Source organism: Thamnophis sirtalis, unplaced genomic scaffold, assembly GCF_051295495.1.
Source record: "Thamnophis sirtalis isolate CommonGarterSnake01/CBP01778 unplaced genomic scaffold, rThaSir2_p1.2 scaffold_14, whole genome shotgun sequence".
Taxonomy (NCBI): Eukaryota; Metazoa; Chordata; class Lepidosauria; order Squamata; family Natricidae; genus Thamnophis; species Thamnophis sirtalis.
Genome location: NW_028261394.1, coordinates 46,642,301 through 46,664,219, shown reverse-complemented (window position 1 = coordinate 46,664,219; position 21,919 = coordinate 46,642,301). Strand labels below are relative to the sequence as shown.

The window sequence follows — 21,919 nt, the reverse complement described above, 5'->3', positions numbered from 1 at the left end:
TGGCAGGAGCTCACGCTGGAAAACAGAAGGCCAGCTCTTCCAGTTTCCGGCAGTGCCAAACGCACAAAGGCCAGCTGATTGTTGTGGGGGCATGCCAGAAACCCGGGGGAGAACGGGTGACACCGCATGTGCCAGGCAACATGGCTTAAGTTCTCCATCACGGCCGTAGGGTGTGAACATTCGGACGAAAGCAGCTGGCATTGGTTCCTGTCGCTCCCGTTGGCTCCCCTCGCTTCTTGTTGTATAGTGCCTTAACTTTTTTTGTGAGTTGGGTTGCATGTTTATAATAAAGAAGGGTCCAACAGAGTGCTATTATTGTTAAGAAGTCTCTCCTAGCATCCTTCCTGGGGCATGCGTCAGCATTTAAAAATACGCAGGATTGATGGAACAGGTGAGGAAGAAGAGAGACCAAACCACAGGCGTGTCCTTCGGTAGGTTTTTTCCAAGACGATGTAGGTGTTACTCCTCCTTGCAAGCCAAATCTAGTGTTACTTCTCCTTTCCGAGAGAACTTGGTCCACCAGTATATATCCACCACGGTGTTAAGGAGGACACCAGTCCTCCGTTCTTAAGAGCCACATCAGGCTAATAAGCATATAAAGATATCCATGAATATTTTCCCTGCTATCGGTTTGCCGTTTTTAACATCTGCCGTGCAGAAGAAATACCGCCCGTTGCAAGTGAGCAGGGCCTTAGTAAGGGGTAAGATATTTAGCATTTACAGAACCCGGCCGAGGAGTGCTTGGTACATCTTAACAAACTTCTCAGTTCTCTAAACAAAATGTGGGCAGTTCAAGTCTCAGTTTGACGTTAACCCTGGAGGAAGCTGCCACTGGAAGAAAAATGCAATACAAGATAGAAAGTGGGGGGAAAGGAGCCAGTTAAAAATCTCTGGCGGTTTCATTCCTGTCGTTTGAGAATTAGATATGGCGACCTTGAAGGACCTCGCTCATATCTGGGTCACCTCCGGTGGGACTGTCCTTCTGAAACTCGGCAGATCATGTTTGAACAGGGGATGATGTCTCTGGTTTTAGCAAATGTGTGTGTGGAATGGATGGAAACGGAAGTTCCTTGGTTTTCAGATCCTCGTTCTGTTGTAATTTTTTTTTTATATAAAAATGTGGAATAAAGTTAACCGATGGAAGCTTTGTTGACTAGTCCCAGGCAAATGGTGGCTTTGATTTACTTTATTGTGTTTACATTGCTCCAGGGAAGCGTGGCACAAAGTTCCCAGGTTCATAATGTAGTTGTCTCTGACCACAAAATCATTGACGGAGCCCATCAGGAGAGAGAATATGGGTTGATTTAATGCACGACATGGTAGCAGTGTTCCAATATTTATGGGGTTTCCACAAAGAAGAAAGGGTCAGCTTTTTTTCCGAAGCGTCAGAAGGCAAGACAAGAAACAGTGGATGGAAACTAATCAAGGAGAGAAGCAACTTGGAACTAAGAAGGAATTTCCTGACAGTGAAGACAATTGAGAATGGCTTCCCTCTAGGAGTTGTTGGTGCTTCCTCACTGGAGGTTTTTTTTTAAAAAAAAAAAACCTATCTGAAATGGTATTGGATCTCCTGCTTGAGCAGGGGGTTGGACTAGAAGACCTCCAAGGTCCCTTCCAGATCTATTCTGATTGATTTGAGTGCATCCTTCAGCTTCTTGTGAAGACCTACCTTGCCCGCAAGCCATAAATGGCCGTTCTGAAGTATTAACTCGACACGTTGCTTTGAAGACTTTTATTTTAAGTACAATTTATTTTGTTCCAACATTGATATCTTACAAATGGCAAGAGGAATCTCAAAAACGTAGGTTCAATCCTAGGAGTACGCCAATCATATATACTGAATGTTTCTCTCACCATTGGACTATGGCCATCAAACTGGTTTTACGATCTGCATTGAGCTAATCTCCATTTGCTGTTCCACCCAAACCAGTCCTGTCGTTTCCACAACACCACAATAGATGGGAGTGTAACACAAAATAAACCACTTAACTGCCAATGTTTTATATGATAGTTAACACTTGTTATGCTAATAATGTTGCGGGATCTTGGAAAGGACCCAAGTGACATACAAGGTGATTTTAATGGGCGAGAAACCTAGCGATGTTGACTGCCATCATGGAAGCAAAGCTTGTTGAATTCGAAAAGGGGCAACTACAAAAAAAAATAAAGAGTGGATTTCCTAGAGGATCTCTTGTTTGGGGATGACCACCTGGGGCAAAAGGGTTGTTTGGATTTCGGATCCGGAGGTGGGACCCAGTTTGTAGTCTTCACTTCCTGTGCTGGTGGAAGGAGAAGGGAGCGAAGTTTCTGGTGAAGCTGTAGAAGGAAAGATGAACATGATAATTACTTCTCGTGTACGTGAGCCATGACTTGCTTTCCTGACCAGTCTGTCCTGGACCTTCAAGAAGTCCTTCATGATGTGTTCGGAAGATCCCATTCCCCAGTGGATCCACTGTCTTTCTGCCAGTCTACATCACCGCCCTTTCATCCAATCATTATCACCCACCCACCCACCCACTCTAGTCATTTCCAAGCATTTGTATCCTTTAGGTCAATGGTCAAGGTTCAACCACAATTTCCTAGTTGAAACATTGAGAAACTTGGTACCTACAGACTGAGATGGTGTGAATGACTGAGCCAATTGTGCTAGGCAGCACGATGTGACTTGGAAGATGTTCCATGTTATGGCTGGAAGGGCCTGGCTGGTATTGGGGCATATCCATGCTTGTTCCTGCGCAAAAAGAAATCCATCTCAGTCCAATCGTATTCAATGAACAAACCCCCAAATAGCAGTCTGATTTTAATTCTGGATGTCCATGTTCAAACTACATCAAGTGACACGAAAGGAAACGGTCTGTCTTGGGAGCCTCCTCCCCTTGAAGAATCTACACAAAAGTCAGAACTACAGTAGAAGCAAAGACAATTGAACGCTCCTGGCATTGCCTTTCAGTTTTCAACGGATGACAACATCCCCAAATTCTGACTCCCAGCTATTTCCAGTCCTCTAATAAAATCTCAGGAGGCAGGGAAAGAACTAAGTTCAGTCCTCGTTGAATTCCAAGCCATTTAACACATAGGTTTCTAAAAAGAAATTTAATAGAAATGGAATCTGCGCCATAGAGTTGTGTTATAGGGCAGGGGGTGTCCAAACTTGGTGACTTTTAAGACTTGTGGACTTCAACTCCCAGAATTCCACACTGGCTGAGGAACTCAAGAAGTTCACAAGTCTTAAAATTGCCAAACTGGAGATTCCCATTGCATGATTATCTAGGCTTATCATCCCTTCAAACAAAAACAGGTCTGGAATGAACCCTCCCCCCGCCCAAGCCTTCCTCAAAATCAATGGATTGTGGGACAATTTGGACTCTCTTGCTCATAAATCATCATTTGGGGATTTAAAGAATTCCCTTACTGTGTAAGGAAGCCATATTAACATAGCTTTTCCCCCCTCCAGCGGTAATCACCAATTCAACTTTGTTCTAGCTCTTTTTTTGAATCCCAAGATTCATCAGAATTTTTTTTTTTAGGTTTATATGCCGCTTCAAAGGGCTTTTAGCCCTCTATAAGCGGTTTACAGAGTCAGCATATTGTCCCCAACAGTCTGGGTCCTCATTTTACCCACCTCGGAAGGATGGAAGGCTGAGTCAACCTTGAGCCGGTGAGATTTGAACTGCCGAACTGCAGCTAGCAGTCAGCTGAAGTAGCCTGCAGTACTGTACTCTAACCACTGCGCCACTTCGGCTCAATAATGCTCTTGGAACAGGGTTAAAACTAGCCAAACAGAGATATGTGAGTGGGGCTACTAGTTAAAGATATTGTGTAGACCTAACCCCAAAGCTTCTTTCTCTGTCTCCCAGTTTTGTTATCCCATTTTTCTTTCAGCAGGTTGAGATGGTAGATGGAACATCCGTGGTTGTGTTTTCTCCACAACCACCACCTTGTGGGGTAGGTTGGGTTGCATAAGAGGGACAACCTTAAGAGGTTCCTCAGAGGTTCCTTCTTGAAGGAGGAGCAGAAGTTGGGTGTCCTTGCTCCTAATCCAGGCCCCCTTGACGTCTAGTCCAGGCCCCTTCACATCTCCACCCACGTCGTACCTCCAAGGAGCATTTCTTGCAGCAAGCTGTCAATCCTGGCCATGCCGAAGAGTTTGATGAACTGCACTTGCTCGATCATCTGCCAAGTGATGCTTTGCAGCGGAGGGAGCAGGAGGAGGATGTCGCTGAACCTTCCCCGGGAATCGTACTGCCGGTCGTTGATGTAATCCTCCAGGTTCACTTGCACCTGGAAACGCATGTTCTTGACTTTCCCCGGATCGCTCAGCCCTTTGCAATCTGGGACAAGGAGAAAGGAGAGAGACAAAGCAGATGGAAATGAAGGCGAGCAAATGTTGTCGGCCACGCTTAGGGTGGGACCATGACCGAGAAGGGAAATGATCGGGTGAAGCAAAAGCAATAGAAAATTAAATTTGGTTCAGGACGGAGGTACCGTATTTTTCGGAGTATAAGACGCACCAAGGTTTTGAAGAGGCAATTAAAAAAAAAAAAAGTTTTGCACTCTGCAGACCTACCCAAAACAGCCCGTTCTTCATGAAAATGGGCAAAAAAAAAAACGGGCATGCATATCCTTTAGGAGGCTTGTAGAATGCTCCTGGGGGAAGGGCAAAAATGAGAAAATAACAGCCCAATTTTTGCCAAAAAAGGGCACGGATAGCCTTTAGGAGGCTTATAGAGTGCTCTTGGGGGATGGGGGGCAAAATTGAGCAAAAAATGACCCACCTTTAGCTCATTTCTGCCCCCCCCCCAGCCCTTAGGAGTTGTCTAAAAGCCCCCTATAGGCTATGCACAGGCTTTTTGGTGAAGGAGGCGGGGTTTGGGGAGGCAAAAAATGCTGCATTCAGTGTATAAGACGCACCCAGATTTTCAGCCTCTTGGGAGGGGAAAGGTGCGTCTTATACTCCGAAAAATACAGTAGGTTTTAAGACAATGGTAGAAGGTCCAGGAAAGCTGAAAGAAGCCAAGGTACCATGTTTCCCCTGAAAATAAGACACACCCCCCCCCCGGATAATAACCCAATCAGGCTTTTGAGCACATGCACTAAAATAAGCCCTCCCCGAAAATATTGCAGCCCAGCAGCAGCTATGAGGTGACCACGTTCGCCACCTCCTGCACCTCAAAAATAATAAGACCTCCCCGAAAATAAGGCCAAGCATTTATTTTGGGGGCTCAAAAGAAAATAAAAACTTGTCTTGTTTTCTTTCTTTTAGCAGATTTTCTTTATTTTTTTCCCTTCTACAACACCTTACAGTCATTACATCAACATTGTTATGTCATCATACCTGTACATGTATATAATATTTCGCTTCTATATTTACACACCTTTATACACAGTTCTATATATATTTATATATAGTTTTTTTTGCTTAATTAATTTTATTCTTGTTTTGCAGCCATTTGTACCAATTGTTCCAAATTTCATAATATTCCGACTCTTCTTTATCTTTTAATTTCAGTGTTAATTTGTCCATCTCTGCACAATCCAAAGGTTTTTTTAATCACTAATTCGTCCGAGGGGGTGTTATTTTGTTTCCAGCATTGGGCAAATGCTATTCTAGCTGTAGTTAGCAGATGTGTTAATATGTACTTAATTTTCTTTGTATATTTCCCTTTGATTATTCCCGGTAGAAAGATTTCGGACAAAAATTTTATTGGACAAAAATTTGGAAATGGGTGCAAGAAATTACAGGAGAACAGAACAGATTAAAAAAAAAACCTTGTCTTGTTTTCGGTGTAAAACGGTACCTGTTGGAAGCTCATCCTATCAATTGTCTCAAAGGTGCTTTTTCAAGAGGCAACTGGATGATCTTTGATTTTCCTTGAAGATGTTTTACTTCTCATCCAAGAAGCTTCTTCCGTTTTGAAGAACTGAACCAAAGAAGCTTCTCGGATGAGAAGCAAAACGCCTGTTTCTTTTAAAAGCATCTTTGAGACAACCATGAGTCTCCGTAGACTTTGTCCTGTCAATTCCTATCATCTTCTGGTAATCAAAGGGTGGTGGTGGTTGTTTTTTTTTTAAAATCAAACTCGGGACGATATGAAGAATAAATACCTGGGTCAAAAAAGACGATGGCTTTAAGACAGGCATATTCGTTCTCGTCGATCTGAATTTCCCGTAAGGGCTTCACCAGCTCATCCAGAATCCTGATTGCCACCCGAGCAATTTCAAGCTCGGGACACTGCATGGGGATGATGAAGTCGTTGCCTACAGAAGAGGAAGGGATGTTGTGAGGAACAGGACGGCGATCCACGGCTCCAGCTGATCGGTGAAAACCGCGGGAACATTCAAAGTCAGTTTTCACCAGCCTGTGTCTATACCAGTGTTTCTCAACCTTGGCCACTTGAAGATGTCTGGACTTCAACTCCCAGAATTCCCCAGCCAGCATTCGCTGGCTGGGGAATTCTGGGAGTTGAAGTCCAGACATCTTCAAGTAGCCAAGGTTGAGAAACACTGGTCTATACGATACATCCCATCAAACTGTTCTTTGAGGAATCTACCTGCTATTCTGTTTGCTGTCCATTGGAGATGGATAATGATGAAAATTTATATATATAAAATTTATATATGTATATCAGCACAAATACAACACAAATGTAACAAAGGCAACAGTAAAAATATTGGGTTTCTGTCTGGATGGTCTCTTGTGACGAGCCGATAGACAGAGAAAGGAAGCAGTAGGCTTCCTCCCATATTTAGGCATACCAGGGGTTGTGACACTAAATACATACCTATTTCCCTGGCTCGGCTGATAAAGGAGGAGAACCTTGTGGCTTAGTGGTTAACACATCTGCCTAATGTGTAATACAGCCCAGGTTCGAATCCCAGTAAGGGTATGGCTAGCTGATGAGAGCTAAATAGCTTGAAATAGATCTATACTAGTCTCCCTTTATTTATTTATCAGCACAAATACAACACACACACACACACACACACACATGTAAGGGTATGGCTAGCTGATGAGAGCTAAATAGCTTGAAATAGATCTATACTAGTCTCCCTTTATTTATTTATCAGCACAAATACAACACACACACACACAGAAAAATTCTTTTTACCTAATAAGAGAAAATTTGTGTACGGAATGGAGCGCTTTGCAACTCCCAGCAAGAGGTTCTCCCCCGCGTGAGCCCTGAGCAATGCAACCTGCAAATTGGAAGAAGGGAGGGTATGTTATTGCTGACTTGGGCCTTCCGAACCACTCTTAAAGAAGCAAACTTCTCAATGTGCGAGTTAGTAAAAGTCACCCGCCGTCCTTTCTGCAATTTAAGAGTGTTAACCCTGGGCAAAAAGACGGTTCCTTGCTCACCTGGTCATCCAGAGGAAGCTCGCAGAACACGGGGATGCATTTTGCCCACTCCACGAGAACCAGAAGCTGCTGCTTCATAGACTCACACACGTCGTTGATGGTGGCGATTTTCTTCATGGCAAGCTCTGCGCTGTGCACGGGACGGAGAGCTGAATACTGCAAAACAAGAGACCCTCTAGGCACTAAGCCTCCTTCTTTCCCCTCCTTCGGATCTTCCCTCCCCTCCTTTTCTATAATACGGAGAAAGGAGAGGAATTTTCCAATTGTGTGCAAACATCTGAATTTGTATTGACGAACGAATGAATGAAGTGAGAGCATTATCCTTGCAAATTCCAGGAGCCGAGGTGGCGCAGTGGTTAGGGTGCAGTACTGCAGGCCACTTCAGCTGACTGTTATCTGCAGTTCTAATCTCACCGGCTCAAGATCGACTCAGCCTTCCATCCTTCCGAGGTGGGTGAAATGAGGACCCAGACTGTGGGGGCAATTTGCTGACTCAATTTGCTAAAAATCTGTAAACCGCTTAGAGATGGCTGAAAGCCCTATGAAGCGGTATATAAGTCTAATTAATAAATAAATAAAATAAATAATAAATAAATTCAGATTTTGCAGGTCAAATAGGTAGGTTTTTTGGGGGGAAATAAGTCTTTAAAAGTCTGTATAAAGATGAGAAAGAAAAAGGAAGGAAGGAAGAAAGAAAGAAAGATAGGAAGGAAGGAAGATAGGAAGGAAGGAAGATAGGAAAGAAGGAATAAAGGGCAAACATGCATCATATGGAAGAAATTACATTGTAAAATGTGCATTAATCAAAGCAACAGTGATCCCTACTTTTGGAGAAACACCCTTCAGCATGCATGCCCATTTTAATGCAATTTCTAAAGAAGCCTTGGGTTAAATGGGATAATGGGGTAATTAAATGAAAGCATGTGTGCATGCAATAGGCATGTTTTCAACAACGAACAACAGCAGCACCAGAAACATCAAAGCAAGACATTTTGTCTCTTCTCTGCTCCATTCAGTTTATTTGGGCATAATATGCTCAAATTCGGTAGGCTCCGTTGCTCCAGCAGGTGGCAATATATCACAAGTGTTTCATTAACGCTCCCAGTTAAAGATAAGAATGCACCCCCCCCCTTCAAACAGTTCATTAAACTTGTAGAGTTATTTTTTGTATGCCCCCCCCTTCCTTTTTTACCTGTAAGCCGCCCTGAGTCTCTTGAGAGTGGGCGGCATGCAAACCAATTAAAAAATAAATAAATAAATAAAAAATAGAGTTGAGATAGATCAAAATGAATTCCGCATGGGCAAAAACCTTATTGGAGAGTTTAGTGCAAAGTTATCTATCAGAAATAAGTGGGGTACCAAAATAAATTCACAGTTACATTATTGCAAGAAGATCTGGGGAAAGTGCTCTCTCTCCATCTCTCCATCCATCCATCTATCTATCTACCCTCTCTCCCCTATCTATCATCTATCCATCCATCTATCTATCTACCCTATCTGTCTACCTACCTACCTACCCTCTATCTATCTATCTATCTATCTATCTATCTATCTATCTATCTATCTATCTATCTATCTATCTATCTATCTATCTATCTATCATCTATCTACCCTCTCTCCCCTATCTATCATCTATCCATCCATCTATCTATCTACCCTATCTGTCTACCTACCTACCTACCCTCTATCTATCTATCTATCTATCTATCTATCTATCTATCTATCTATCTATCTATCTATCTATCTATCTATCTACCCTCTCTCCCCTATCTATCATCTATCCATCCATCTATCTATCTACCCTATCTATCTGTCGTCTGCCTACCTACCTACCTACCCTCTATCTAGCTATCTATCTATCTATCTCTATCTACCTACCTACCTACCTACCTACCTATCCATCCATCCATCCATCTATCTATCTATCTACCCTCTCTCCCCTATCTATCATCTATCCATCCATCTATCTATCTACCCTATCTATCTGTCGTCTGCCTACCTACCTACCTACCTACCTACCCTCTATCTATCTATCTATCTATCTATCTATCTATCTATCTATCTATCTCTATCTATCTACCTACCTACCTACCTACCTATCCATCCATCTATCTATCTACCCTCTCTCCCCTATCTATCATCTATCCATCCATCTATCTATCTACCCTATCTATCTGTCATCTGCCTACCTACCTACCTACCTACCTACCTACCTACCTACCTACCTACCATCTATCTATCTATCTATCTATCTATCTATCTATCTACCAACCTACCTACCTACATACCTACCTACCTACCTACCCACCCACCCACCCACCCACCCACCCACCCACCCACCCATCCATCCATCCATCCATCCATCCATCCATCTCCCTTACCTGCTGTGCCATTGCTTCTGCTTGGGTTAAGATGGTGATGGACAATGCCCCATTGTCTTCATAACTGCTTCTCCGGATGCTGATCCTGTCCCGTTCATTCTGGACAGCTTTTGGGGAGAAATAAAGAGACGATGAAGGATTGGCTGGCCGCCCAGTGATTGACAGTTCAGTCGGTGGGTCGATGAAGTGGCACCATCCCTCATGAACCTCTAGCTGAGCATTTGATTTCTAGGCTCCAGAAACGGATCCTGCTGAAGCCCTGGGAAGACGTCATACTTAAGCAGTCCCTTCCTTATGCAGGTCGTCCTTGATTTACCACAGTTCATTTAGCCACCGTTTGAAGTTATAACCGCACTGAAAAAAGTGACTTATGACCATTTTTCACCCTTATGACCTTGGCAGCACCCTTGTGCTTAGATGATTGACATTGAGGTGCTTGGCAACTGACTCATATTTATGACAGTTGCATATTTATGACTTTGCAGTGTCCGGGGATCACATGATCCCCTTTTACAACTTGCTGACAAGCAAACTCCATGGGGGAAGCCAAATTCACTTAACAACCACGTCACTAGTTTAACAACTGGGATGATTCAATCCAGGGTGTTACAGGACGCGAGGATAATTATAAATTCACTTCTTATTCTACGGTGGCTACATAACTCCCTTCTCTCTGAAACCCATCCGGTCTCATCATCGAAACCATAAATCATAGGTTCATTTTCATTCCTGTTTTATGGAAAAACTCCATAAGGAGATCCAATTCATCATGTGTTACGCATTCAGAAAATCCATGTTTATCTTTGAAATTTCATTGTTTGGGTGGCTGACTCTGTTCATGTAACATTGCTCGTCAACGCATTGAGAAGTTTCAGGCAGAGAGTTTAGGGAGACATGCGTATCAGGGCTTCGAAGAGGGCAGAAAGTTTTATTAGAGCAACAGGTGTGGTTTTTTTTCCCCTGTCCCTTCGATTATAATTCATGGGAGCAAAATTAATCTGGGTCATTTAAACTTTTGGAAGAGAGGCAATCCTTGCTGATCTGTGACTCATAAAAGATACGAGCAGAGATTTGCTGACGTGGAACTTACTCTGACTCATTGTCTCATCCAGAGGCTAGAGATCACACAGCCAGCAACACAACCTGGACTGTATCACACTCCAAAACGGAGGACAGTTGGGGGGGGGGAATTACCTTCTTTTTTCATTCCCGCTCGGAAACATTTTTTCAGGCGGCAATATCGACATTGATTTCTCTTGTCTTTGTCGATCACACACTGTCGACTGAACCTGGAACGGAAAACGGAGGTTAATTCTGAGGAAAGAGAATGGATTATTTCCCAACCTTGAGTTGGTAATTTTTTTTAGGGCTGTTTTAGCAAAGGACAAAGCATTTTTCCTGTGTTTTTCCCCAGAAGTCTCGTAAAAAAAATATGAGAAAATTATATTATGGAGAGAGCTTCTTCGTTTATTGCTTTGCAAATCGTTACCTCTTCCAAGAAATAGCTAAGGACAATGTTTATGCCTGGGGAAACGAAGATGTTTCCCAGGACTATTAATGGTTGTGTCTAAGGCAGTGTTTCTCAAACTTGCCACTGGAAGATCTACGGACTTCAACTCCCAGAATTCCCCAGCTAACATGCTTGGAGATGTGTGGACTCAGAGAGTCACCTGCAGCCAATTTTTCTTTTAGATCTCAAGCCTGCCACACTTTCTGTTATTCTACTATGCATTTTCTATTGGGGGGAAATGGTAGTGGGGATTATATGGAATTGGATGATATGTAGCCATAACAACATTCTTTCTAGAAAGCCAAGGTCATCCTTTGTCTCTGCACCTGACCGGAACTGGATGGGTGGAACTGCCAGCATGGCAGTGGGAGATTGGACCATGTGATGGACTTGTGGGGACAAGATCTTGAACTTTCAGCTGGGTGGGAAAACCGGGAAGCCTTCAGATTCAAGTTCCAACATGGCTCTTTTAATAAATTGAAACTCTGAGGAATCATTTGCCTCGGACTCTGATTTAATTTTGGATGCTATTTGGAACCCTGACACCCACCTTCAGATACAACCCACAAGTGAGGACTTGAAGATTTGTGGACTTCCAGAATTACCCAGCTAGCAGGCTTGAAGATGTATGGATTCAACCTTCATACACAACCCACAAGTGAGGACTTGAAGATGTGTGAACTTCAACTCCCAGAATTCTCCAACCAGCATACTTGAAGATGTGTGGTCTCCACCTTCATATACAACCCACAAGTGAGGACTTGAAGATTTGTGGACTTCAACTTCCAGAATTACCCAGCTAGCAGGCTTGAAGATGTATGGATTCAACCTTCATACACAACCCACAAGTGAGGACTTGAAGATGTATGAACTTCAACTCCCAGAATTCTCCAACCAGCATACTTGAAGATGTGTGGTCTCCACCTTCATATACAACCCACAAGTGAGGACTTGAAGATTTGTGGACTTCAACTTCCAGAATTACCCAGCTAGCAGGCTTGAAGATGTATGGATTCAACCTTCATACACAACCCACAAGTGAGGACTTGAAGATGTGTGGACTTCAACTCCCAGAATTACCCAGCTAGCAGCCTTGAAGATGTACGGATTCAACCTTCATACACAACCCACAAGTGAGGACTTGAAGATGTGTGGACTTCAACTCCCAGAATTCTGGAAGTTGAAGGACACTCATCTTCAAGCTGCCAAGGTTGAGCAACGCTTGCCAGGAAATGGGAATTTCCCAGAATTCCCTGAACAAAAGTGACAGCATCTTTATACCTGCAGGAATACATGTGATTCTTCCGGACGCTCCTTCTGAAGAAGCCTTTGCAGCCATCGCAGCTGGAAGCGCCATAATGCTTCCCAGTTGCCCGGTCCCCACAGATGGAGCACAAGGAGTTGATCCCATTCGCAAGTAAGCCACTGTTGCCTGTCTCCGAGACAAGGGCCTCTACAGAAAGAAAAGGCTGTCAGGCAGGCATCAGATCAACATATCAAGGGGGCCAATTGCCAGGATTAAAAACAATACAGAACCGAGAAAGATAACAACTAGGATTTCAACCCAATCCAATGCAGGCAGTCCTTGACTTACGACCAAAAATGAGCCCCAAATGCCTGCTGCTGAGCGAGACAGTTGTTAAGTCAGTTTTGCTGCATTTGATGACCATTCTTGACACCGTTGTTAAGTGAATCACTTCAGGTGTCAACTGAGTAACACGGTTGTTAAGTGGATCTGACTTCCTCATTGTCTTTCCTTGCCGAAAGTCGCAAAAGGGGATCGCATGACCACACACACACACACACACACACACACACACGGGGACATTGCAACTGTCGTAAGTACATGCCAGTTGCCAAGCGTCCAAATTTTATCCCATGACCACGTGAATGCTGCAATGGTCGTGAGTGTGAAAAGCAGCCGTAAGTCACTTTTTCCAGTGCTGTTGAAACTTTGAATGGCCACTAGCAATAGCAATAGCAGTTAGACTTATATACCGCTTCATAGGGCTTTCAGCCCTCTCTAAGCGGTTTACAGAGTCAGCATATCACCCCCACAATCTGGGTCCTCATTTCACCCACCTCGGAAGGATGGAAGGCTGAGTCAACCTTGAGCCGGTGAGATTTGAACCGCCGAACTGCAGATAACAGTCAGCTGAAGTGGCCTGCAGTACTGCACCCTAACCACTGCGCCACCTTGGCACTAAGTCAACAGTTGCAAGTCGAGGAGAAGAGAGGGAAAATCACTGGAAGCATCAGTGCAAAATTGAAAAGCCACTGAAATAGAACTGCTTTTAGCCTAAAGCATTAATATCACTTCATAATGGGGCCTTGGAAAGCCCCCACTTGGAATATTGCATCCAGTGACGGTCGCCGTGATATAAAACAGAGGTTGAGATTCTGGAAAGAGTGCAGAGAGGAGCAACAAAGATAATTAGGGGACTGGAGGCTAAAACATATAAAGAACGGTTGCAGGAACTGGGTATGTCTAGTTTAATGAAAAGAAGGACTAGGGGAGACATGATAGCAGTCTTCCAATATCTCAGGGGTTGCCACAAAGAAGAGGGAGTCAAGCTATTCTCCAAAGCACCAGAAGACAAAACAATAAGCAATGGGTGGAAACTAATCAAGGAGAGAATCAACTTAGAACTAAGGAGAAATTTCCTGACACTGGAACAGCTTGCCTCCAGAAGTTGTGAATGCTCCAACAGTGGAAGTTTTTAAGAAGATGTTGGATAACCATTTGTCTGAAGTGATGTAGGGTTCCCTGCCTAAGCAAGGGGTTGGACTAGAAAACCTCCAAGGTCCCTTCCAACTCAGTTATTCTAGTCTACCTCTATGAAAAGGAACTTAAATGCAACTATTAGCTGTCTCTTGGAGAAGTCAAAGTAGGTGGACTTCACCTGCCAATAGCAATAGCAATAGCAGTACACTTATATACCGCTTCATAGGGCTTTCAGGCCTCTCTAAGCGGTTTACAGAGAGTCAGCATATTGCCCCCAACAATCTGGGTCCTCATTTTACCCACCTCGGAAGGATGGAAGGCTGAGTCAACCCTGAGCCGGTGGGATTTGAACCGCTGAACTGCTGATCTAGCAGTAGCTTGCAGTGCTGCATTTAACCACTGCGCCACCTTGGCCAAAAGGGGATTGTATGAATCCGGGAGGGCTAAGGAGGACGACAGGTGAAATCTTGGGAGCAGATCTGACCCTTGAAAGGTGTGATCAATCCCTGAAAGATTCAGAGTAGGAAGTTTTTGATTTCCACAAGAGAGAAGAATCCTAGAACGCTAAGGCTAACATCTTTCCCAATGCTTCCTTTGTCAATCAAAGTACACAGATATTGCGTAAGGCCAGAATGCTAGGTTTTCCTTTAATAAAGTACCTTCTTCCTCCCCCCCCTCCCCTCCCCCATGGGATGTTAGCTACACCAGATCATAACTATGGATGGGTGTGAATAGGTTAATTTTTTTTTCCAACCAGAAACTTGGAGAGCTGGCATGATTTTATCTTTTGAAGTACCAGGAAGAATGTTCTGAGATATCTCAGGTTATTAGCTACCTCTATATGAGTCTATGAGTCATTATGATTAGCGGGAAAATACCGAATTGTGATGGTGGGAACAGAAAAACAAACTATCCAACACATAGCGACACTGTATCAGAGCAGAGCCTAAAATGGAGGTTTTGTGGATTTCCTGGCTGCGACAAAGGAAGTCAAAAAATATATATTTGCAACTTAGATACACCTTCGCAATCTTCAAATCCTGCTAAGATTCAGATTTTATATTCTCTATTTTGTATTTTAGCCCTGTGTTCTCTTTTACTGAAGTATGTCAATGTGCCATATGATAGATAGATGATAGATAGATAGATAGATAGATAGATAGATAGATAGATAGATAGATAGATAGATAGATAGATAGATAGATATAGATATAGATATAGATATAGATAGATAGATAGATAGATAGATAGATAGATAGATAGATAGATAGATAGATAGATAGATAGATAGATAGAAAGATAAGATGATAAGATAAGATAAGATAAGATAAGATAAGATAAGATAAGATAAGATAAGATAAGATAAGATAAGATAGGATGGATGGATGGATGGATGGATGGATGGATGGATGGATGGATGGATGGATGGATGGATAGATTGATAGATAGATAGATAGATAGATAGATAGATAGATAGATAGATAGATAGATAGATAGATAGATAGATAGATGGGAGAGGAGAGAGGAAAGAGAGAAAGAAAAAGAAAAGAGAGAGATGATTATGGATGGATGGATGGATGGATGGATGGAGAGAAAGGAAAGAAAGAAAAGAAAGAAAGAAAGAAAGAAAGAAAGAAAGAAAGAAAGAAAGAAAGAAAGAAAAGAGCTAGAGAAAGATGATGATGGATGGATGGGTAGGTAGGTAGGTAGATAGATAGATAGATATACATGATTAGGAATAGATTATGAATATATCTATCATTGTCATCACTTTTTTTACAAATGGATTTTGTTGGAGCAACATTTCACAGCCTCAACAACTTTAAGAAGGGTTGATGCTCATGCTTTACTTTTATCATGCCTGGGTAAGACCACACTTGCAGTACTGCATCCAGTTTGGTTTGCCACAGTATTAAAAAGATGTGGAGACTCTAGAAAGAGTGCAGAGAAGAGCAACAAAGAGGATTAGGGGACTGGAGACTAAAACATATGAAGAACAGTTGCAGGAACTGGGTATGTCTAAAAAAAGGACTAGGGGAGACATGATAGCAGTCTTCCAATATCTCAGGGGTTGCCCCAAAGAAGAGGGAGTCAAACTATTCTCCAAGGCACCTGAGAGTAGAACAAGAAGCAATGGGTGGAAACTAATCAAGGAGAGAAGCAACCTAGAACTAAGTCCAAATGTCCATCAAAAGCTTACACCGGCCCAATGTCTGATTTTTTCCCCCAACATAACCACCCTCTCCTTGAATGGCTGGGTGGAGGTTAACATTTGACCCACTATAAGTCCATGTATTTGCCATACGCTAAATAAATAAAAATAGAATAAAACTCGGGAGAAGTTTCCTGACAGTTAGAACAATAAATCAGTGGAATAACTTGTTTCCAGAAGTTGTAAATGCTCCAAAACTGGATTTTTTTTTAAAAAGAAGATGTTGGATAGCCATTTGTCTGAAATGGTCTAGGGTTTCCTGCCTAAGGAGGGGGTGGGACTAGAAGACCTCCAAGGTCTCTTCCAACTCTTATTATTCTGTCTATTCCTACCATTACAAAGAATTATAATGCTTGCAAAAGGCATTTTCTTGATACTCAGTCGCTCAGGCTCTCTTTCTCTATGTGGTTGGAATGGCTTCCTTAACCGATTCTGATTCGTTCCCCTCAATTTTTCAAGAACAGTTTCCCTAGTGCGTCACGTAAAGTTCTTGGATAGGCCTCCTCGATTTCATTGACGATTTCATCGGTCTTGAACAAGGAAACTTTTTGGCTCCGTTCTCGAAAGCTGTTTTGACCACTTTGTCAAGAGGGTGCTTACTCAAGGCAAACACGGTTAATTTCAAAACAGCTAGTTCCTGAGCAAGCTGGTTTACTCATTAGCCCATAAGCAAACACACCGCTGCCTGCTTGAAACAGCCTTCACCTTTAGGAAACTCTAAAGTTGTGGCGTCTAACAACGTGAACTTTTACCGTACATCGAGATTCTGGTCTTTTGGACACCGAGCGAATTCAGAGGCGTTACGTTGCAGAAAGAGAATGAATGAGTTTGTGGGTGCACGTCTGAACGAGACGGGCAGCTATATAGATTCAACCCATCCATCGAAATAGAATACTTGAATTAATTGAAAGGAGCCTTTAGGCGTAGCGCAGACATTTAAATTCAGCTACACCTGGTAGGAGATGGATTGCCAGTTTCTATTCCAACTATGTTTCCCATTTAGAATAGAACAGAATAACAGAGTTGGAAGGGACCTTGGAGGTCTTCTAGTCCAACCCCCTGCCTAGGCAGGAAGCCCTACATCACTTTAAATAAATGGCTATCCAACATCTTCTTAAAAACTTCCAGTGTTGGAGTATTCACAACTTCTGGAGGCAAGTTGTCCCACTGATTAATTGTTCTAACTATTTAATAGGCACCAAGATGATTGATATCTAAAACCAGACCATGAAAATGGATTTGCATAAAATTCACAGCCTCAGAATGTCTACATATAGTACCAAAAATAATAGATTGTTTGGTTCAAATTCCTGTAAAAAATATGTCTATGGAGATTCTCCGTCCTCCAGGTCATGGTTGTCCCAAAGGTGCTTTTTTCAAGAGGCAACTGGACTTCCTTGTTTTTTTTTTCTTTGAAGAGGTTTCGCTTCTCATCCAAGAAGCTTCTTCAGCTTCCCCACCATCCTGCCAGAACTGAAGAAGCTTCTTGGATGAGAAGCGAAACCTCTTCAAAGGAAAAAAAAACAAGGAAGTCCAGTTGCCTCTTGAAAAAGCACCTTTTTGGGGTTAAAAAAAAAACACCTTTCTAAGCCTGGCATGGATGCAAAAGAACTTGGGAACTTGCCTCTGAAGAATCTTATTACGGAAAGTCCTCAACTTACAGCAGCTTGTTTAGTGCCCGCTTGAAGTTACAACGGCACTGGAACCAGTGACTTCTGGCCGTTTTCGCACTCACGACCGCTGCAACATCCCCGTGGTCATGGGGTCAAAATTCTGAGGCTTGGCCACTATCTCATATTTATGACAGTTGCATTGTGCTGTTATCCGAGCCGAGGTGGCGCAGTGGTTAAATGCAGCACTGCAGGCCACTTCAGCTGACTGCAGTTCTGCAGTTCGGCTGTTCAAATCTCACCGGCTCAAGGTTGACTCAGCCTTCCATCCTTCCGAGGTGGGTAAAATGAGGACCCGGATTGTTGTTGGGGGCGATATGCTGACTCTGTAAACCGCTTAGAGAGGGCTGAAAGCCCTATGAAGTGGTATATAAGTCGAACTGCTATTGCTATTGCTATCCATTTTTCTAACCTCCTGATGAGCAAAGTCAGATTCACTTAATAACTGTGCTACTTACCTTAACATCTGAAGGGATTCCCTTAGTAGCTGAGACAAGGAAGGTTGTAAAATGGGCAAAACTCCCTTAACAACTGTCTCACTTAGCAACAGAAATTTTGGGCTCAATTGTCCCATGTTTCCCCGAAAATAAGACAGGCTCTTATTTTTTATTTGACCCCTGAAATAACCGCTTGGCCTTATTTTCAGGGAGATCTTATTATATTTGGAGTGCAGGAGGCAACGAGCATGGTTACCTCATGGCTGCTGTTGTGTTGCAATCTTTTCGGGGAGGGCTGGCTTTAGCGCATGCACTCCAAAGCCCAATTATCCGGGGAGGTCTTATTTTTGGGGGAAACAGGGTAGTTGTAACTTGAGGAGATCCTGTATTCCGTAGGCCTAGGTTTTCGACTGAACCCCTGACTTTACAAGGTCCTGTTGTAAAAATTTAAAAAAAACACCTTCTGTTTCCTAAAACTCCAGAAAGTTGCTTGGAAGTAAGAACTGTCAAGTTGTTGCTAAAAAAAAATAATACTTTCCTCTTTTCCGGTGGTCCATATTTTTTTGCTGTAAAATAACATGAAATAAAAACTTTCCCCATCTACTGTGAAATGGATCCGGTGGTTTTCCGTTGCTTAGAGAAATCGCGACTGACCAACTGTGAAATCTTACAGGCTTCACTCTCCATTCTCATAAAACCAATATTGGTTTCCCACTTTTTAAGTCTCTGGATTTTCATCCAGCCAGGGACTTCTATATCGGTGGTTCTCATCCTGATCTAAAATAAAATAAAGTGAAAACTCTTGGCAGGTTTTTTTTTTTGGTTGATATCTGCCCAAGGGATTAAAATACTGAAGTGTAGGAAGCCAAGACCACAGGAGAGACAATTTTACTGTTCAAAACAGGACATTTTAATATGTACATTTTAAAACTTCTGGTGAAATTCATGCCCTGCCTTTCTGCTTCTATAGGAGCATGGTGAAAACAAAACACAAACCATAAAACATAACCGTAAAATAAAGGCAATTTATTGTAGTTGCTAAATTTAGAGGCCTCTGCTTTAGACTGTTTAAGCCAGTGTTTCCCAATCTTAGCAACTTTAAGACGAGCGGACTTCAATTCCCAGAATTCCATCACTGGAGGCTTTCAAGAAAAGATTGGGAAACATTTGTCCAGGAGGGTAGAAGGTTTCCTGTTTTGGGGGTTCCTGGGATTGGACTACAAGACCTCCAAGGTCCTTTCCAGCCTTACGATTCTCTGATTCAGAACAACAGGCACATACTCTCTTAGTAAAAGCAGTAAGCAAGCATGATTTTGCACCGAATTGATAACAGTGCAGCTCACAGGAACTGAACAGCAAGATATACCCAGGTGCAGAAAAAAATATCCCAAAAGAAAAATCACATTAATGCCATCTTTCTTACGGTCTCCTAAACATGCAAGCACCCCTCACAACATTTGGTAAAACAGCCCAGAGACTTACGCCAGCTTTAAAGAGTCACATATTTCCTCTAGCGTAATTTTTGTGGAATACCGAACGCAAAAAGTAATACTGTCAGACACATAACACTGACAAGTATCGAGATGAACTTTTGAACGGGGGACACAAATCCAAGCCGTACTAATTCTCCGTTAAGTTTGATGGTGTGAAGAGTGAAAACACCAACGTTTGCTAAGCAACACTGAATTCTAGATGGCCTTTTCCCCCACCAGCAAGAGGAAAAAGACAGTGGCAAAGAAATTAATTTCACAGAGACAAGGCTGCTAAATTATCTACTTCCCTCCCCAAAGGAATGTTTGTTTATTTCCTGCTCTATTTCTAAAGGCCTTCATTGTCTCTGTGGGTGCTATCTCGTTTCCCGAAGGCTCTTGACAAACTTAGTGGCCCGTGGTAGGAACAACATTGACTTATTTCAGAAATCCACCAACCATCCTTAGGAAGACAGTCATCCAGGCTTAATCCTAATCCGTGTGGCTAAGTAGTTGGTTTTACTAAGCAAGAGCTTAACCAAACATTCCCTCCAAGTTCTCAAGAAGTTTCATCCGCCATCAAATCCTAGGTCCTGGCATCTCCCCACAGTCCCATCCTTTCCGCTCCTCGGAGAGTTCACCAGGACAAGCTGGTACTATCCACCCTTCGACCCCAACAGTGTCCTTTGTCCGCCAAGAGGGCAACTAAGATAAGAGGGTCCGATTGGAGAGAGAAAAGAAAGGATCTCCTCACCTGATGAGTTGGTGGGCAGCACCCTCAGATTTTCAAACTCTAGCATGGTGTACGAGGAGTCGAGAGACTCGGCATAATCTGGCATTTCCATCTCCATTAGGCTTTGACAAATCCTCATAATTTTTGCAGGCGGGCAAGGCCCCCCGCTACCCAGCTGTCAATCACAGCTAGGGTTTCCAACACGGAAGGTTTGACTACTACTCCGAGCTGCCCGGATGAGAAATCATTACCTAGCTCTACACCCCACCCCCCACCCCCACCCCCTATCCCGTTTACTCTCTCCCAGCATTATCAGGAGGTTGGGAGGTATAAATGACCTAGTATTTATTGCTCCCTCTCTCTCTCTCTCTCTCTGTTTCTCTTCTCCCATGAATGTATGCCTTGGATCATGATTATATGATGCAGATAAGACTCGGTTCAAATCAACTTGGATTGCATCCTTGGCTCAATAGCGTGCAGTTTATAGCAATCCTTGGGTAAACATTTTAAAAAGTGCAGACAGTGAAAGATGGCCCACAGAGATTCGTTTTTTTAAAAAAAACAGACACAAAAAACCATCCACGTTACGTGGAACTCAAGATTCTTTCCAGGGTCTCTGCACTGATGACCTGGAGCCCAATCTTCAGGCTGCCCCGTTGAACCCAGCTGAGGCTCTCCTACCTGCAGCCCGGCCTCTCTGATCCCTCAACGTTTTAATAGCAATAGCAATAGACTTATATACCGCTTCATAGGGCTTTCAGCCCTCTCTAAGCGGTTTACAGAGAGTCAGCATATTGCCCTCAACAATCTGGGTCCTCATTTTACCCACCTCGGAAGGATGGAAGGCTGAGTCAACCCTGAGCCGGTGAGATTTGAACCGCTGAACTGCTGATCTAGCAGTAGCCTGCAGTGCTGCATTTAACCACTGCGCCACCTTGGCTCCTAAAGGAATATTATACTGCAAACATAAAGGACGTGGTGGCTCAGTGGCTAAGACGCTGAGCTTGTTGATCAGAAAGGTTCGGCAATTCAGCGGTTCGGATCCCTAAGCGCCGCGTAACGGAGTGAGCTCCCGTGACTTGTCCCAGCTTCTGCCAACCTAGCAGTTCAAAAGCAGGTAAAAAAAAAACTCAAGTAGAAAAATAGGAACCACCTTTGGTTGGGAAGGGAACAGTGTTCTCTTTGAGTCCTGCCGGCCACATGACCACAGAGACGTCTTCGGATAGTGCTGGCTCTTTGGCTTTGAAACGGAGATGAGCACACACACCCCCGCCCAAGAGTCGGGAATGACTAGCACAGATGTGCGAGGGGAACCTTTACCTTTAGAGCCGAGATGGCGCAGTGGTTAAATGCAGCACTGCAGGCTACTTCAGCTGACTGCAGTTCTGCAGTTCGGCTGTTCAAATCTCACCGGCTCAGGGT

General features: G+C 43.2%; 1 protein-coding gene across 1 annotated transcript; it reads right to left on the bottom strand.

Annotated features, from left to right (window-relative positions):
- Positions 1-1,542: 1,542 nt before the first annotated feature.
- LOC106539207 (hepatocyte nuclear factor 4-beta) lies at positions 1,543-20,721 on the bottom strand. Its single transcript, XM_087728558.1, has 10 exons — positions 20,519-20,721; positions 12,533-12,704; positions 10,936-11,030; positions 9,742-9,848; positions 7,361-7,516; positions 7,110-7,197; positions 6,106-6,258; positions 4,095-4,331; positions 2,612-2,731; positions 1,543-2,316 (listed from the first exon to the last, which is right to left on the bottom strand). The coding sequence occupies exons 1-10, from the start codon at positions 20,634-20,636 to the stop codon at positions 2,180-2,182; spliced, it is 1,383 nt and encodes a 460-aa protein (XP_087584684.1). The 5' UTR covers positions 20,637-20,721; the 3' UTR covers positions 1,543-2,179.
- Positions 20,722-21,919: the final 1,198 nt, after the last annotated feature.

Excerpts from the sequence above, each read along its gene's own strand:
- LOC106539207 (XM_087728558.1), bottom strand. The coding sequence starts at position 20,636 with ATGAGGATTTGTCAAAGCCTAATGGAGATGGAAATGCCAGATTATGCC. Across the intron at positions 12,705-20,518 it reads GCTGCCCACCAACTCATCAG|AGGCCCTTGTCTCGGAGACA; the intron begins GTGAGGAGATCC and ends TTCTTTCTGTAG. Across the intron at positions 7,517-9,741 it reads CAGAAGCAATGGCACAGCAG|TATTCAGCTCTCCGTCCCGT; the intron begins GTAAGGGAGATG and ends CTTGTTTTGCAG.